This window comes from Mustelus asterias, chromosome 16 (assembly GCF_964213995.1).
Source record: "Mustelus asterias chromosome 16, sMusAst1.hap1.1, whole genome shotgun sequence".
Taxonomy (NCBI): domain Eukaryota; kingdom Metazoa; phylum Chordata; class Chondrichthyes; order Carcharhiniformes; family Triakidae; genus Mustelus; species Mustelus asterias.
The window spans coordinates 12,618,341-12,636,521 of NC_135816.1; the positions used below are offsets into that span (position 1 = coordinate 12,618,341).

General features: G+C 44.1%; 1 protein-coding gene across 2 annotated transcripts in view; it reads right to left on the minus strand.

Moving 5' to 3' along the window:
* Positions 1-399: 399 nt before the first annotated feature.
* Positions 400-18,181, minus strand: part of tbc1d9b (TBC1 domain family member 9b) — a 58,558-nt gene continuing 40,776 nt past the window's right edge. The window contains exons 17-22 of one of the 2 annotated variants that reach the window (XM_078231796.1): positions 16,258-16,323; positions 14,869-14,946; positions 11,990-12,040; positions 7,898-7,975; positions 6,775-6,878; positions 400-4,199 (exon numbers count right to left, since the gene is read on the minus strand). In XM_078231796.1, coding sequence (XP_078087922.1) covers positions 3,501-4,199; positions 6,775-6,878; positions 7,898-7,975; positions 11,990-12,040; positions 14,869-14,946; positions 16,258-16,323 — 1,076 coding nt within the window. In that variant the 3' untranslated portion in view covers positions 400-3,500. The remainder of the gene's footprint in view (positions 4,200-6,774; positions 6,879-7,897; positions 7,976-11,989; positions 12,041-14,868; positions 14,947-16,257; positions 16,324-18,181) is intronic. The other variant, XM_078231797.1, reaches the window with a different exon arrangement.

An 18,181-nucleotide genomic window follows, 5' to 3' on the forward strand; every position in this document is an offset into this window, starting at 1 on the left:
ATCCAAAAAAAGGCTGGAAAAATGCAGCCAGGTCAGTCAGCATCTGTGGAGAGAAAGAGTTAACCGTTCAGGTCGATGACCTGTCATGGAACTTTCATCAGTGTTCTGACGAACAGGACATCGACCTGAAACTTTGACCCCGTTTCTCTCTCCAGAGATGCTGCCTTAGCTGCTGCGATATTTGTCCTTATCTCAGATTTCCAGCATCCACAGTACTTTGCTCAGGTAAACAGCCATGCAGAGTAGGTGATCTCCTAGTCCTGACATCAAGCTTGGAGATGCGCCAACAAGGCTTTAAGCCCTGATATTCTTACACATCATTGCCAACTCTCCCCATATAATCTCTCGGAACAATGGGAATACAAATCAGCAAAGAAACAAAAGGAGGGCTTCACAGAAAGAAGGGAATTTATGAACTCACATCATAATACAACAAAAGTGTTTTTAACTTTTCTCCATTCCAACATTTTGTGACCGAGATGAAGTATCAGAGTGACTACATGGCTCAAGTACTTGGGAAAATTATGCCTTTATCTGTATTTGGAATCCACAAATTATAAAAATCAAAAGAACAAAATGTGTTGCAGAGAACCTTTTTTCCACTTTTAAAACTTTTGCTAGCATAATATTTTATTGTTCCCAGTGGGATTGATAATAAAGTACAATTGGAAGAGATGGGTAATTCTCAACTTTTACAGCTAATTTTATTTTCCTTAACCTAACGCTAGTGTTTATATCAAAGTGCAAAGAAGTATTTGAGAATAAGGAGCCAACTGGCTTCTCTCTACTGCTGAATGCTTTTAGCGAGAGGCTCAGGAGTCGGTGGACTCATTCCCTAGAGGAGAAGGTGCAGATGATCAGCGAGTTATGAATGAGTCTACCAGCCCAATACAAATACTGCCAACATACGTCTACAATCAGGAACAGTAGAGAAGGGGACAAGGACGGTTCAACTTCCGAAATAAACCTCCCATACATTGAGCCCCAATGTTACCACAAACTGCACAAGTGAGAGATCAGAAATACTCCGACTCCTAGCTGGTGCGTTTGTATAGAAATTGAAAAGGAAGCACGCACACTTTAACAGAACTGAGTTTACAGCCCAAGCCATAACCCATCTTGTCTTCTTCACAGACGAAAAAGGACAACTTGTGCATTTCCAGCATCTTTTTTAATACTGCTACAATTGTCTTTTCATAGGGAGTAAAATAGAAAGAGGGAGGACTTGCAGTTTTATATCTACTTTATCGGAGTGCCCGGACAGTGTTGGAATTGCAGTGATTGATGGTTGCACGAATCAGAATCTGTGCATTTTGTTATCCATTAGCAAATGCACTTGCCAAGGAAGAAATGGCGTTAAGAGTGATCTTAATTAAGTCTCTGCCTAAATTTAGAACAGAGAGCTGATCAGGAAAGTCATTTTAAGTAGATTAGCTCCCTCAATATTAATTGGTGAATATATTTACAGATTAAAAATGAATCACCAGCTGTTGATAAACTCTTTCAAAAAGAGAGCCAGCACAGGCACAGTGTCATCCTTCTGAGCCACATCATTCTATGTGTAGAAACCCATTACGTTTAGTGAGCAGATACTTAGGTTACAGTTAATGTCTCTAGACTATCGAGTAACAATGTTTGCAAAAACAGATCATTGAGAAAACTGTAACTAAAAACATAGCTCGGGGGTAAAACCTGCTTCAGTGTGCCTGGACCCTTGGTGATTAAAGCAGGGCCCCTACTTCTAAAGGAAATTGTGCACATGTATAACCGAGTGCGCGTCCTGTGACCCCAGGCTAGGCTTGGCACTCATGCTCCGCATATCCTGTCCCCAGCATCCCAGTTAAGAGCTCTCCAGAAACTACCTGCCTAGTCTTACCCAGAAAGACACTGAAAAGCCACTTGGTACCAAAGTGTCGTGACCAAAGGTACCAAGGTGTCATAAATCGGACCCCAGCAAATGTCTTTTTTTAAAAAAAATCTGCAATAATCACTGTTCATTATTCCACCAGAATCTGATTTCAGCCTTTATGATTTTCAACACAATTCCAGACTGCCCCAAATAAATTAAAGTTGATCAGATCAAAAGTATTACTTGCCTGTGACCTTGCAGCTTTGGTTAATAAGAATACAAGAACTAGCAGGAGTAGGCCATCTCGAGCCTGCTCTGTCATTCAATAAGATCATGGCTGATCTTTTTGTGCACTCAGCTCCACTTATCCGCCTGCCCACCATAACCCTTAATTCCTTTACTATTCAAAAATTTATCTATCCTTGCCTTAAAAACATTCAATGAGGTAGCCTCAACTGCTTCACTGGGCAGGGAATTCCACAGATTCACAACCCTTTGGGTGGAGAAGTTCCTCCTCAACTCATTCCTAAATCTGCTTCCCCTTATTTTGAGGCCATGCCCCTGAGTTCTAGTTTCACCTTCCAGTGGAAACAACCTCCCTGCTTTTATCTAATCTATTCCCATCATAACTTTATATGTTTCTGTAAGATCCCCCCTAACTGACCCACAATTAATTACAGTAAAAATCCAAAGGATAAAAATGAGTGAATATTCATCTTGCAGTGATTTTTGCTTTGATATTAGCTCCATCTTCTCTGATCCACAATGTTTGAATGTAAAACTCTCGGATATCTTGAACATGACTTTGTTTAATTAATTCTCGACGCGCAACCTACGAATACTGAAAGGTCAGGGTTCAAATACTGTCCCCCCCCCCCCATTTCTAAAATACTGAGCTGGTCATTCCTTCACAGCTTTATTCAGTGTTGAAGCTCAGATGATGTCAACCCCTCTCTCTCTTCCATGCACTTGACCCTGAGTAATTCAGTCCCACCATAAAAATACATGCGCAGCTTCCTTTCACATCTGACTACAGGAGGGTAACTTATTTAGTCAGCGTGACTTAAAACGGTACTTTTAAAAGAGCAACAAGATACGGGTGCAAATAGCTCTTACAACTAAAGTCTGCTCCACAAGCCGTTAGCAGCAAGCAATCTTGAGGAATTTGCAGAGTGGCCATGCTTGAGAGAATAATCACACTAATAATAAAACAAATATAAAAGTTTCTTTCTGCATTCTGGGTCTGTCGCTTGTAGATACAATATTTGTCTTTAAGGACAAGAATGCAAAGGTTAATGCTGAGAGCCTGTCTCTCTGTTGTCACGTAAGGGGGTGTTTTAGGATTTTTGCTCCAAGGTAGGCGAATATAGTGGGACCTCACTGAAGACAGAGCTCAGCTCGATTTATAGATACCATCAGCAGCTGAGTCTCTGAGCAGGACTTACACGCTGAATTGAAAAGACAGGGTTTTGCCCAAAGGCCAATAGATACCAATTAAGGACACAGAACAGAAATCTCTCTCTGGAATAAATACAAACTTCTAGTACATGGTGGTTACATGGGTTAAAAATGTGGCCCAGGTAGGGCAGTGTGATCGACACCAAAGCTCCCCTCATCGTCAGGACTCAGGGGGGGTTGAGGTGTTTCTGAGTCAGCTGGACGATGGCGATAGTTCCTGGTCACTGGACGAGCTGACCTGCCTTTCCATCACCCTTTGACTCTTGCACTTTGCTATCTTGGGCCCCACAACCACCCGTTTCTCAAAGAATCCGACCAGGGCTGGCTCAGTCAGCACGGAGGCCAGGATCTGCTCAAAGGAGATGGACCAATCCGTGTCAATGGTGCTGGGCCGCCCGTGAACTCCCATCGCTTGCTCACTGCCAACCAGGACGGTATCCTCGGAGATGTCTTCACATGGGAGGGAGCCGGAACTCACCATGGAGTACGAAGACATTGAAGTGTCATCCCTCACCTCCTCATCAGATAACAACTGTGGTGCCGGTGCCTCCCGTTTTGTGACCACATACTCAGCCAGTTTCATGCGTTCCATTTGAGACTTCAAAGTGTCACTTAAAACGTCCGCTTCACAATCTGATTTGAGTTTGGGCTGAGTTGTTTCAGTCTTTGCCTGATCCATGGCAGGGACCCCCTCCTTACTCTGGAGGCCCAAACCCTTGTAATCTCCCATGTCATTTGCCCTCCTGGATGCAGGGCTGGAGAACTGTTTGCCGACTTCTCCAATCTGCAGCAGCAGCGTAGCAACGGTTGCTATGGCATGGTAGAGCTCCCCCTCGTCTGGGTCCTCACTGAACATGTTGTACAGGGTTTTACACATCTCTATAAACTGTTCCTGTGGCGGAAGAAGCAAACACTGTCAATCCTCCAGAATGAAGAGGAAAACACACAAACTGAGGAGAACAATAGGGGGGAGGCCATTCAGCCCCTCAAAACCTGTTACATTAGGAACAGCAGAAGGTAATTAGCCCCCCGTGAGCATTTTAAACAATAGCTCAGGTGGCGGGGTGCCAAGTTGTGTTGGATCACACACCTGTGAAGCAACTTGGCGACATTTCATTATACTTAAGGCAGTGTATTAGTGGAATAGAATCATAGAATGGTTACAGCTCAGAAAGGCCACTTGGCCCATTGTGTCTGTGCTGGCCCACTGACACTTTATCTAGTACCACACCCCTGTCTTTTCTGCATAGCCCAGCAAATCTTTCCCTTTTCAGATAATAATCTAATTCCCTTTAAAGGGCCTCAATTTAAACTGCCTCAGACAGTACATTTCAGACCTTAACACTCACTGTGTAAAAATATTTTTCCTCATATCACTATTGCTTCTTTTAGCAATTCCTTTAAGCCTGTACCTTCTAGTTCTCCTTTCAGCAACGGGAACAGTTTCTCCTCATCTACTCTGTCCAGGCCCCTCACGATCTTGAATACGTCGATCAAATCTCCTCTCAACCTCCTCTTCTGAAAAGAAAACAGTCCCAACTTCTCCAATCTTTCTACATAACTTTCTGTAACCTACTTTTCTGTATCCTCGCTGAGGGCTTCACATCTGTCCTGAAGTGTGGTGCTCATAACTGGATGCAATAAATACTCCAGTTGAGGCAGAACCAGTGACTTATACAGGTTTAACATCACTTCCTTGTTCTTGTGCCCTATGCCCAAGTTGATAAAGCCGAGGACTGTCCAGGACACCTCAACCTGTCCTGCCACCATCAATGATTTATGCACCCAGGCCCCTCTGCTCTTGCATGCTCTTTAGAATTATACCCTTTATTTTACATTACTTCAGTGTTCTTCCTACCAAAACAAATCACTTCACACTGCTCCACATTGAATTTCACCCCCAACTTGTCTGCGTGTTTCACGCTGAAGGTTCTACACTGCCCTCGTGGTTCATAATGCTCCTAAGTTTTGTATCATCTGCACATCTTGACTTGATGTCCTGTACACCAAGGTTTGGGTCATTGCAGGAAGAGCAAGGGTCCTGGCACCGACCCCTGGGAAACTCCATTACAAACCCTCCTCCAGTTCAAAGAACAACTGTTCACCACTCCCTGTTTCCAATTTCATATCCATCTTGCTGCTGTCCCTTTTATTCCACAAGTTCTAACTTTCATCACAAATCTGTTGTGTGGCACGGTGAATATCACATCAAAAGAGTTGTCCTCATTTAAAAAAAACTCAAGCAAGTGAGATAAACACCATTTGTCCTTAAATCCGTGCTGATTTTCTTTCATTAACTCACATTTGTCCAAGTGACCACTAATTGTGTCCCAAATTATCGTTGCTAAACATTTCCCCATGGGGGCCTTGCCACCGAGGTTGAACTGTCTGGTCTGCAGTTTCTGCGCTTATTTTATACCCTTCTTTGAACAAGAGTATAACATTTGCAATTCTTCAGCCCTCTGGCACAACCCCTGAGTCTAAGGAAGATCAGAAAGTTATGACCCAAGTCTCTACAACTTCCTTCAGTATCAGAGGGTGCACCTCAGCTGGTCCTGGTGACTCATCAACTTTTAAGTGCAGCTGGTCCATCCAATACTTCCTCCTTATCAATTTTAAACCCTCCCGCCCCCACTGCGGTCTCTGAACTACCTCCTCCGTCACCATGACCTGGGCAACACATTCTTCCTTGGTAAAGACAGATGCAAACTACTAATTTAACCATGCCCTCAGCCTCTGTCTGGAAATCCTCTTTTTGATTCCTGATTTGCCTCACTCCTCCTTCACCACCATGTCACTATTTATATGCCGATAGAAGAGTTTTGGATTGCCTTTTATTTTAGCTGCCAGTCTCTTCTCATGCTCTCTCTTTGCTTCCCTTATTTGCTTTTGCAATTCCCATCTGAACCTTCTACATTCAGCCTGGTATTATTCACCCTGATATCTGTCACAAACATACTTCTGCTTCTTCATCTTAATCTCTGTCGCCATTAAATGAGATCTGAATATGTTTGCCCAACCTTTCCCCTTTGTAGGAATATAACTTGACTGTAATTCAATTTCTCTTCTTTAAAGGCAGCCCACTGTTCAGTTACAGCTTTCCCTTCTAATCTTTGATTCCAATTTATCTGGATCAGATCCTTTCTTACCCAGTGAAATTGGTTCCCTCCCCAGTGAATTATTCTTACTCTGGATTGATCCTTGCCCTTTTCCATAGACAACCTACATCTAATGATCCCTATCCCTTAAATTTTCACCGACTGACACTTGATCCACCTGGGTCACCTCATTCCCAAGAACCAGATCCAGAAATGCCCCCTTTAAGTTGTTCTTATTTGTGGGATCTTTTTCGGTAAAATTTGGCTTCATAATGACAGAACTTCAAAATGATTTAACTGGCTGTATCAATAATCAATTTGGGATGCTATATAAACACAACTCATGCCTTTGCCCTTTGGACCTTGTACCTGGTTCATTTTGGTTAACTCTTTGATGTTCTCCTTTGGGTTTTCCTTCTCACGCGCCCATAACCTCAGGTGGTATTTGTAATCCTGGGAACCAGTCTTCTCATCTGTGTTGAGATATGATTGATTACTTAAAAAGAGAGCACTGAATGCTGAACCTATTTGTTTACAGGCCGAAGAACTAATCTCATTCTGTTACCTAATGACTGGGACAACAGTTAACATTCACCAGAATAAAACAGATTCCCTGCATTACCCACAAACCAGCCAGATACTCCAACTGCAGAAATGCTTTCTTATGATGGGCAACTTCTATATTTCTCTCCTGGCTCAATCATTTGTTTTTTCAGATCAGCTGCAGTATCATTTCAATAACAGATGACAATCGGAGGCAGGGCAGTGATACAATTCCTTATTTAGCTGGGATAATTCTCTCCAATGGGAAATCTATCATGGATGAACTATACTTGTGAGCTGAACTCTGCAATGAATTCTCCCCCACCAACTCGTGCCTCCCACCACCTTGCCCATCCCCAACCTCCAACATCCGTCCACCCAATTTCCATCACTTCACCACCATCCCCCCAAAATCCGGGAATTCCCTTCATCTGTGGATGTACCTATATCGTATGGACCGCAACGGTTCAAGGAGGCAGCTCACCACCACCTTCTCAAGGGAAATTAGGAATAAATTGGCAATAATTTATCGCCTCAAGGGAGGCGATGGCCCAGTGGTATTATCACTAAACTATTAATCCAGAAACTCAACTAATGTTCTGGGTTTGAATCCCGCCACGGCAGATGGTGGAATTTGAATTCAATAAAAAAAATCTGGAATTAAGAATCTACTGATGACCATGAAACCATTGTCGATTGTCGGAAAAACCCATCTGGTTCACTAATGATCTTTAGGGAAGGAAATCCGCTGTCCTTACCTGGTCTGGCCTACATGTGACTCCAGAGCCACAGCAATGTGGTTGACTCTCAATTGCCTTCCAAGGCCAACTAGGGATGGACAATAAATGCTGGCCCAGTGTCCCATGAAACAATATTACAAAAATGGCTAGCAATTATCCTGAGGATACAGTTCAGGTGGCAGATAGATGCAAATCCATTCTTGCGTTACCTTTCTTTTGCTTTATGTTCCCGTTTCCAGCACCTTCTTGTACCTGTTGTCCACTTGCCTCTCCTCCTGTAGCCACATCTGGAAGAAATGGTGTTTGGAACAAGAGGAAAATCACTGTTTGGCTCTGTGCTAAAATACTGTGGCCAATGCTGGGCATCAATCATACTTCTAGACAGCCGTCAAGGCCTTGGAAAAGTTGCAAAGAGGGTTTATTAGAATGATCCCAGGAATGAAGGACTTCTGTTACGTGGACTGACTGGAGAAGCTGGATTTGTTCTCAATGAGGCAGAGAAGGCCAAGGAGAAATTTGTAGAGGTTTTTTCAAAGGCATGAAGGGTTTTGCTACAGAGAAACTCTTCAGTGACAGATGGGTTAGTAAGCAGTGGACGCAGATTTAAGATAATTGGCAAAAGAATCGTGGGAACTCAACCCCCCCCCCCCAACCAAAAATTGCAAAGTTATGGGGAAAGAGGGGGAGGGAGTTGGACTGATTGGGTCAGTCTTTGAATGAGCCAGACACAAGCACAATGGGCCACATGGCTTCCTTCTCTGCTATATCCTTCTATGTTTTAATGAAGTAATGAATCTTTTCCATGCTGAAATGCAGCCAGGCAAATCATGTTGTGTTTCAAATTTACCACTACACAGGAAACAGTGGGGTGCGAACCCAACTGGTGAAGTATGAGCAACAGTGAATCGATTAGCACCTGATTTTCTGCTCCCTGAAGTCATTGCCTGTTTTGTATTTAATCACCCTTTGACAAATTTATTCCCGGTGTTTCAGATGGAATTAGTCTGGGAGAAGCCAGGCTCAGGTGACAGGGTTTTTTTTTTCCCTCCTACAGGTGACACAGACCCCTCAATTGGCATCCATCTCCTAGCGATGCCGCAAACCTGCTAAGGCGAGTAAATATTTGTCTTTTCTCCTTTGCTCCTCAGAGCTTTGGGAAGGATGTACCTGGTGGGTCAGCCCAATCACCTTCCAGAAGAACAATTTGCATCTACATAGCGCCTTTAACATGGTAAGATGTCCCAAGTTGCTTCACAGGAGTGTTATCAGGCAAAATTTGACACTGAGCCACTTAAGGCAATATTAGCTCAGGGGTCCAAAAGTTTGGTGCAGAAAGTCAATCTCAAAGGAAGATAGTTTGACAGAGAGGTGGAGAGGTTTAAGGAGAGAATTCCAGAGCTTAGGGCCCAGACAGCTGAAGGCACGGCCAACAATGGTGAAACACAGTTATCCCGAGAGCTGTGGAGCTAGAGGGGATTACAGAGGCAGGGAGGGTTAATGCCAGGGGGGGATTTGAAAACAAGTATGAGAGTTTTAAGATTGAGGCATTGCCAGAGCAGAAGCCATTGTAGCACAGGGCGTGATGGATGACCAGGTCTTTATGCAAGTTAAGCCACAGGCAGCAGAAGTTTGGAATGAGCTCAAGTTTACTGGTTGAAGGTGAGAGGCCAGCCAAGATATCATTAGAATAGTTGAGTCTGAACTTTACCTCCATCATAAGGTCAGAACTGGGGATGTTCACGGCTGATAATACAATACTCAGTACCATTCGCGGCTCCTCTGACACTGAAGTAGTCCATGCTCAAATGTGGCTGACAAGTGTCAAGTAACATTCGTGCCACACAAGTGCCAGGCAATGACCAACTCCAACAAGGGAGAATCTCCGTTGCCCCTTGACATTCAATGGCATTGGCATTGCTGAATCCCCACTATCAACATCCTGGGAGTTACCATTGACCAGAAACTGAACTGGAGTAGCCTTGCAAATACTGTGGCTACCAGAGCAGGTCAGGGACTAGAAATCCCAAAGCTTGTCCACCATCTACAAGGCACTGGTCAGGAGTGTGATGGAATACTCTCCACTTGCTAGATGACTGCAGCTCCAACAACTCTCATGAAGCTTGATACCATCCAGGGCAAAGCAGCTTACTTGATTGGAATCCTTTCCACAATATTCACTCCCTCTTCTACTGATGCACAGTCGCAGTTCACCAAGGCTCCTTAGACAGCATCTTCCAAACCCATGACCACTACCACCTAGATGGACAAGGGCAGCAGGCACATGGGAACACCACCACCTGCAAGATCCCCTCCAAGTCACTCACCAAATTGAATTGGAATATATATCGCTGTTCCTTCACTGTCACTGGGTCACAGTCCTGGAATTCCCTCCCTAACAGCACTCTGGGTGTACCTACACCACATGGACTGCAGTGGTTCAAGAAGGCAGCTCACAACCTTCTCAAGGGCAATTAGCAATGGGCAATGAATTCTGGCCTAGTTAGCAATGCCCACACTGTGAATGAATAAATGAAGAAGGGCATGCATTACGGCAGCAGATGAGCCAAATGAGGGGTGGAGGTAGGAGATAGAGTACAAATGACTGGTGAAACTCCAACTGGAGTGCTGTCTTTGAGTCTGGGCACTATATTTTAGGAAGGATATGAAAGTCTGAAATAGACAGCAGAAGTGATAAACTAGAGTGATACCTGGGATGAGATAATACATGGAGAGACTGGGGAAGTTATTCTCTCTAGAGCAAAGAAGGATAAGAGGAGATTTGGAAGAGGTGTTCAAAATCATGAAGGTTTTTGATAAATAAGGATAAATTGTTTCCACTGGCAGAAGGATTGGCAACAAGAGGAGACTAATTTACGATATTTGACAAAAGAATCAGAGGCAACATGAGGAAACATGTGTATTTATTTGAAGGGAAAAAGCTAGGGAGAGGGGTGAATTTGGTAACTTTAATGAGGCATGATGGGCCAAATGGCCCATTCCCCTTTGTGTTGTAACATTCTATGATATAGGTGAAAGTAGGCTGCCTTTCCATGGTCTCACCCTCTCACCACCTCTTTAACGTGCTCCTATCATACAATCCTTCGTGATTGAGACGTGCTGGTTAGGGTGCATTGGCCATGCTAAATTCTCCCTCAGTGTACCCGAACAGGCACGGGAGTGTGGCAACTAGGGGATTTTCACAGTAACTTCATTGCAGTGTTAATGTAAGCCTACTTTTGACCAATAAATAAACTTTACATTTTACTTTGATTGCTACATTCCTCCTACTCTGACCTCTGGCAGTCCGCATCTCTTTGGTCCACCATTAGCAATAATGCCTTCAGCCATTGAGACCCCAAAGTTGAAATTCTTTCCCTGAACCTCTCAGTCTCTCTCTCTCTTGACCTTCTGGGCTCTTGTACTTGAGCAGGGAAGATCAACACTTCTATGGCACAACTTAAACGTATAATTCAACTCTTGTTAGGCCTGGCATCATCTGGTGAACATCCCGGGCAGGGTCAACATTGCACAGGTCTCCAAATGGTGTCTGACCAAGGCTCCTGTACAACTGAAGCATTACTCCCTCAACTTTGCATTCCACCCCCAATGAGATAAAGGCCAAAATACCATTAGCTTTTATATTTATTTTGTACCTGTTCACTCACTGTTAGTGATCTGTGGACATGAGCTCCCAAATTCCACAGTTATTGCCAATATTTCTCTCTCAACCGAAACAGGTTTAGCTGGCCATTTCTCTCAGTGCTGTCTGTGGCACCTTGCTGTGAGAAAAGCAGCTACCATATCTGCCTGGATTGCACAGTAAGTAGTCTCACAACACCAGGTTAAAGTCCAACAGGTTTATTTGGTAGCACGACCTTTTGGAGTGTTGCCCCTTCATCAGGTGAGTCACCTGATGAAGGGGCAATGCTCTGAAAGCTCGTGCTACCAAATAAACCCGTTGGACTTTAACCTGGTGTTGTGAGACTACTTACTGTGCCTACCCCAGTCCAATGCCGACAACTCCACATCATGCCTGGATTGCAACAGTGACGAGTAATTCATTGGTTGTGAAGCACTATGGGACATTCTGAGGATGTGAAAGGCGCTTTATAAATGCAAGTCCTCCAAAAAAGGCTTTTCAATGAACTAAAACTTTGCAAACTTTCATACCCCAACATACAAAGCAAGCCCAACAGAACACCTCAACTGGAAATTAAATCTACAAATTGGCAGGGGTAAAAAAGATGGGAGATTGGAAAATCAAAATACAGAAAACAAGCAAGATTCTTCTGTTCACAAACCTGAAGCCCCATAGCTGAGGAGGAAATCCATGTCTGACAAGAGGTATGTTGCTATATTGTGAAAAGAGGAAAAGAGACTAGAGGTGAGCGGTGGAGACAAGTGACAGGCAGTTTAAAGGTCTACCGATAAAAGCGGGACAGAGTTAAGAATCTTAACAACGTTTAATGATTGCAACTCTCTTCATAAAACAGCCACTGCACTTCCATACATCATTCACAATTGAACAAGCGACAGAAAGTTGGAAGAGAGTTGATCGTTTGAGGTTATCGACCCTTTTTCGGAAGACGAACCTGTCTTTCCTCTGGCAGACCTGTTCTGTTGTGCGTTTGCTGTTATAGGTTCAGGTTTCCAGCCGTGCCAACTCTTTTCTTAATCGTCAAAATCTCCAACAATAACTAAAATCTGAAGGAATGAGTCTCTTCAATTTTAGAGGTTAATTTTCAGGGGCAGAGTGGTTTGGAAATGATTAAGACTAATTACGCCATTGGAAACTTACTGAAATGGACGAACCTAGCTTTCCCTGGGGAGTTTAGCGGGTATCTGTTAAGTAAGGACATCAACTTCATGCTATTTCACATGTTTCAGTGTCCATTTTCTGGGAGATACTGTCAAGAGGAGCAGACAACATTGATCTGCATGTATGCTGGAAGTTCCTGCTTGCTTTACTCTTCAATAATAGTGAGCAGCAATAGCTTCACTGTTGTTCCCATTACAAAATGTGAACCATTAAGGAAATGTGCATCTGAAGCATAACTTGCACGAGATACTGCAGTAAATATATCACCACCATTCCCCACTGTCTAAATCAGCACCGGAGTTATTGTTCTATCACCTTCAAAAAGTAGCAAAGTTCATTCTGAGAATTTGATCGTGCAAAGCCAAGTACCGGCAGACAAGATTAGATGGGGGTTCAGGTGTTTCTAATGTGTCAGTACAGACTTGATGGGCTGAAGGGCCTCTTCTGCGCTATATGATTCTAAGTATTGAAAAAGTCAAATGCAAAATGAGAACAGCACTGAAGTGAGAAGCTAGCTGGGGAGGGGCACCAATTGAATTGCTTGTTCAAAGAGCTAACACAGGGATGATGGGCTGAATAGACACCTTCTGTACTATAAGATTCTATGATTCAAAATCTTTAATTAGATGCTTTAGTAACTCAAAGTTTTTGGAAATATAGCACTGAAGCCAAGGTCTTATGGTGGGTCTGGATAATAAATTGTAATAAGTGTTTATTCATCATTAAAGGGGCAAGGTTGTGTAAAATGAGCTTGTAATACCTGGAGTTCAGATGAACGAGCTGATTTGATCAATGTCATTAAAATGCTGATGGAATTCAACAAGGTAGACAGAGAAAAACTATTTCCGCTGGTGAAGGAACCCAGGACAAGAGGGCCACAATCTTAAAATTAGAGGTGGCCTATTCAGGAGTGAAGTCAGGAAGCATGTTCCCACATCAAGGATAGTGGAAATCTGGAATATTCTCCCTCAAAAGGCTGTAGATAGTGGGGGTCAACTGGAGCTTTCAAGACTGAGATTGCTAGATCGTTCCCGGATAAAGGATATATATGAAGCTGGGTAGACAAGAGTTGAAGAACAGATCAGTCATGATCTGGGTGAATGGTGGGATAAGCTGGTTGATAGCCCTCTCTCATCCCAGTGGTTCCACCACTTCACTGAAAACTGCAGCTCAGAACACAACTGAAATTAAGGACAGAATCTGTGTTTGTCAGAACCGTAGAATCCCTACAGAAGGAGGCCATTCAGCCCATCAAGTTTGCACTGACTCTTCCAAAGAGCATCCCACCCAGACCCCATACCCCTCCCTATCCCTGTAAGCGTGCACATTTACCCCGTTAATCCCCCTAACCTACATATCTTGGGACACTAAAGGGCAATTTAGCATGGCCAATCCACCTAACCTGCACATCTTTGGACAGTGGGAGGAAACCAGAGCATCCGGAGGAAAGCCACGCAGACATGAGGAGAGTGTACAAACTCCGCATGGTCATCTAAGGCCGGAATCGAATCCAGGTCCGTGGCGCTGTGAGGCAGCAGTGCTAACCGCTGTGCCACTGTGCTGCCCTGTTGTTGGGTGTTTTTCCACAGTTAAAATTGGACATCATATGAGAATTTCATCAATACTGCATTATAGTAAACGCCAAGCAGAACCTGTATCACTGGTCTGGTCTGTTCTTGCAGAAGATGTTTTTCTAAACAGTTACACTCTTGTGCTGTGACTGGAATATCCACTTTTGGGCACAATGCAGCCCAGGATTTTTCGCATAGAGAATCTTAGAATCTTAGAATCCTACAGTGCAGAAGGAGGCCATTCGGCCCATTGAGTTGCACTGACCACAATCCCACCCAGGCCACATCCCCATAACCCCATGCATTTGCCCTAGCTAGTCCCCCTGACATTAGGGCAATTTAGCACGGCCAATCCACCTAACCTGCACATCTTAGGACTGTGGGAGGAAACTGGAGCACCCGGAGGAAACCCATGCAGACACGGGGAGAATGTGCAAACTCCACACAGACAGTGACCCAAGCCGGGAATCGAACCCGGGTCTCTGGTGCTGTGAGGCAGCAGCGCTAATCACTGTGCCACCCTGAAGGGTTGTTATAATCTGGGACGCACGATCTGAAAGTTGAGTTGAATAAGATCCGATAAGAATTTTTAAAAAGCACTGCACATGGACTTGAAGGTTATGGGGAAAAGGTTGGGGATGTGGGACAGCGCATTCATAGAGCAAGTACAGGCATCCTTCTATGCTGTATGATTCTAACCACTAGCTTGTGTGAACTGCCAGTTAATCTCTCAGGGAGTAAAGGCAGAATTAGTGAAAAGTGTAACAAAGGAAAGACATTACACACGTACCATGTGACACATCAGCGAAGGGATCTTCAGTGAAGAATTGAGCAGCGTCCAGTGCTGATTCCTCCTCTGGCCAAAGTGCTATAAAAGAAACAGGAACTGTCAAACTGGGTTGCAAATCAGGGTAGTGACCATACGCTGGAGATTAGCGTGCAGCAAAGAGTGTATCATATTATCGGGTTATTGGATAAGCACATGGAGCACACCAGGATGATAGGGAGTGGGATAGCTTGATCTTGGTTTCAGATAACGCTCGGCACAACATCGTGGGCTGAAGGGCCTGTTCTGTGCTGTACTGTTCTATGTTCTATAAAACTCTGGGATTTCAAAACAATCTGTACATTCACCAAGTAATTAATGCAAAGAACTTGGAAAGCTCCTTCTCCAGTTGCCCTGAAGGCACCCATGTAGCATGTGTAGGGGAGTCAGACCCCATTTCCTGAAGGCTGTTACAGAACTAGTGGGGTTTCTAAAACAACCACCTGGTTCAGCAGACCCCCAACCAATTCAATTTCTCAATGCGCCACGGTCTGATGGGCTGTTAGTACTGAGCCACATCAGGAAGACTCCAGGTCCAATTGCCAGCTCTTTCCCATCTTAGCTGAGGTAACTCGCTCAAGAGTTCTGGAGTGAAAGCGTTTCACTCAGCGCTGCCTATGTCACAATTGCTGCTGGGAACAAACAGGATCAGACTCAGCCATGGTGCCTTCCACAGTCAAATATCTGTCTTAAAGATACAGAGAAGATTCATTAGGTTGATCCTGGAGTTGAGGGGGTTGGCTTATGAGGAGAGACTGAGTAGACTGGGATGACTATACTCATTGGAATTCAGAAGAATGAAGGGAGATCTTATAGAAACATATAAGATTATGAAGGGAATAGATAAGATAGAAGCAGGGATGTTGTTTCCACTGGCGGGTGAAACTAGAACTAGGAGGCATGGCCTCAAAATAAGGGGGAGCAGATTTAGGACTGAGTTGAGGAGGAATTTCTTCACACAAAGGGTTGTGAATCTGTGGAATTCCCTGCCCAGTGAAGCAGTTGAGACTATCTCATTGAATCTTTTTAAGGCAAGGATAGATACATTTTTGAACAGTAAAGGAATTAAGGATTTTGGTGAGCGGGCGGGTAAGTGGAACTGAGTCCACGAAAAGATCAGCCATGATCTTATTGAATGGTGGAGCAGGCTCAAGGGGCCAGATGGCCTACTCCTGCTCCTAGTTCTTATGTTCTTATCATATGCCTCTGGACCTGAATACAAACATCCAACCAATACATTGCAAATGGGATCTGAAAACTGGGAAAGCATTGCATTGCGATATGGATGAAGCAATGTAAAAGAGGAAGGGTGAATACAGATGATGAGTGCATGAGTAAATTCATCGATCTTACCTGGTGGCAGGTGCAGTTTGTACAGCAGCTTCAGCTTCTCGACGAGATCCCCGTGGTACATTCCGCCTAGCGAATAAAACCAAAGTCAGACCTTTAACTGCCCATCACCTCACACTTTATTTGGTCACAATTAACTCCAGGGACTCGGGCACAAAATCTCGGCTGAGAATCCAGCGCAGTACTAAAGGGGTGCCACATTGTCAGTCTGCTATCTTTCAGATCAGACCTTCTGCCTCTGGTGGATGTCAATAAAAAAAATTTCCTACGGCCACTATTTTGAAGAAGAGCAAGTGACAGAAAAATATACAAGTGGTTGTTGGAGCAGATACTTTAGAATTGGATTAAAATCTAGTCAGTCTGTGTACCAACCTCAGAAATGTATGTATTTTCTGGCTAAAACGCGCAAGCTTTTGTTGCAAGTGCCACAGTTAGGTCTCTATTTAGTTATTGTATGCTTGGTAAATCAGTGATATTCAACAGTCAAGAACCCTATTGATATGAAGAGCAAATTGGAAGATAGATGGAATGCATTTCTATAGCACCTTTCCAGACATCAAACATCCCAAAGCAATTTAGAAGTGCAGTCACTGTTGTAAGGTAAGCCAGTTTGTAAACTGCAAGCTCCCACAAACAACAGTGATAATTGATAAACCGAAGTCCCTCATCTGTGGTGTCATCTTGGTAAACATCCTCTAGACTCTTTACAGTGTGGTGTCTCCAACTGCCTGCAATACTCTGGGTGAAGCCTAACCAGAGTTTGGTAAAAATGTAACAGGATTTCTACCAAGGAGAAACAAGGGGGTGAGCAATAAATGCTGATCATGCGAGTGACACCCACATCTCCAAATTATTACTATTATAAGTCTTGTTCATGTTAGTGCGGTGTCTTACAATGGGCAGACAGAGGAGAGTCTGGTTATCTGATCTGATATCTCAGAGGGAACAAAATGCTTCAGACTCTGCAAAGCTCTACAAATATCAGCTGATTGTTGCATTGATTGTTTTTAATATATTTATAGATACGTGGATAGGAATTGGCACTTGTCCGTGCTTCCCCTTCAACAGAAACTTCACAGCTCCAGCAACACCTCATCTCAAAAATCTTGCCCTTGTTTGAAAATCTCACGGCCTTGTTCCTATCTCTGGAATCTCCTCCAGTCTTACAATCAACCAAAATCATTTGTTTTCGAGATGTTGGTTGAGGGACAAATGTCGGCCAAGACATGAGAGAGAACTCCCCCGCTCGTCCTCAAATAGAGCTGTGGGATCATAGGTAGAATCATACAATCCTTACAGTGCAGAAGGAGGCCATTTGGCCCATTGTGTCTGCACCGACCACAATCTCACCCAGGCCCTATTCCCATAATCCCATGCATTTTACCCTAGCTAGTTCCCCTGACATGAAGGGGCAATTTAGCACGGCCAATCAACCTAACCCGTACATCTTTGGTCTCTGGGAGGAAACCGGAGCACCCGGAGGAAACCCACACAGACACGAGGAGAACGTGCAAACTCCACCCAGACAGTGACCTCAAGCCAGGAATTGAACCCGGGTCCCTGGCGCTGTGAGGCAGCGTGCCACCCAGATCTTTTACCACCACAGATTTGACGAAACCTCCGTTTACTTTCAAAGGTAGCACCGAGATGCACTGTAGAACTCCATCAGTACTGGCACTGGGAGTCTCAGCCCCGATTATGGACTCAAATTTCTGGAGTGGACTCAAACCTTCTGACTCAAAGATGAGAGTGCTGTCTTGAGCCGCAACTGTCACTCAAATAAGAAGATACACATTTACCCTGTCCCGAACAGGTTGAGTGCATCAGGTCTCCCTCTGCCTCACAAAGTCAAATAGTTACCATCAATCGCATGAGAACATAATAGGAGGAGGCCAGAAGCAAGCCTGCTCTGCCATTTAATAAGACC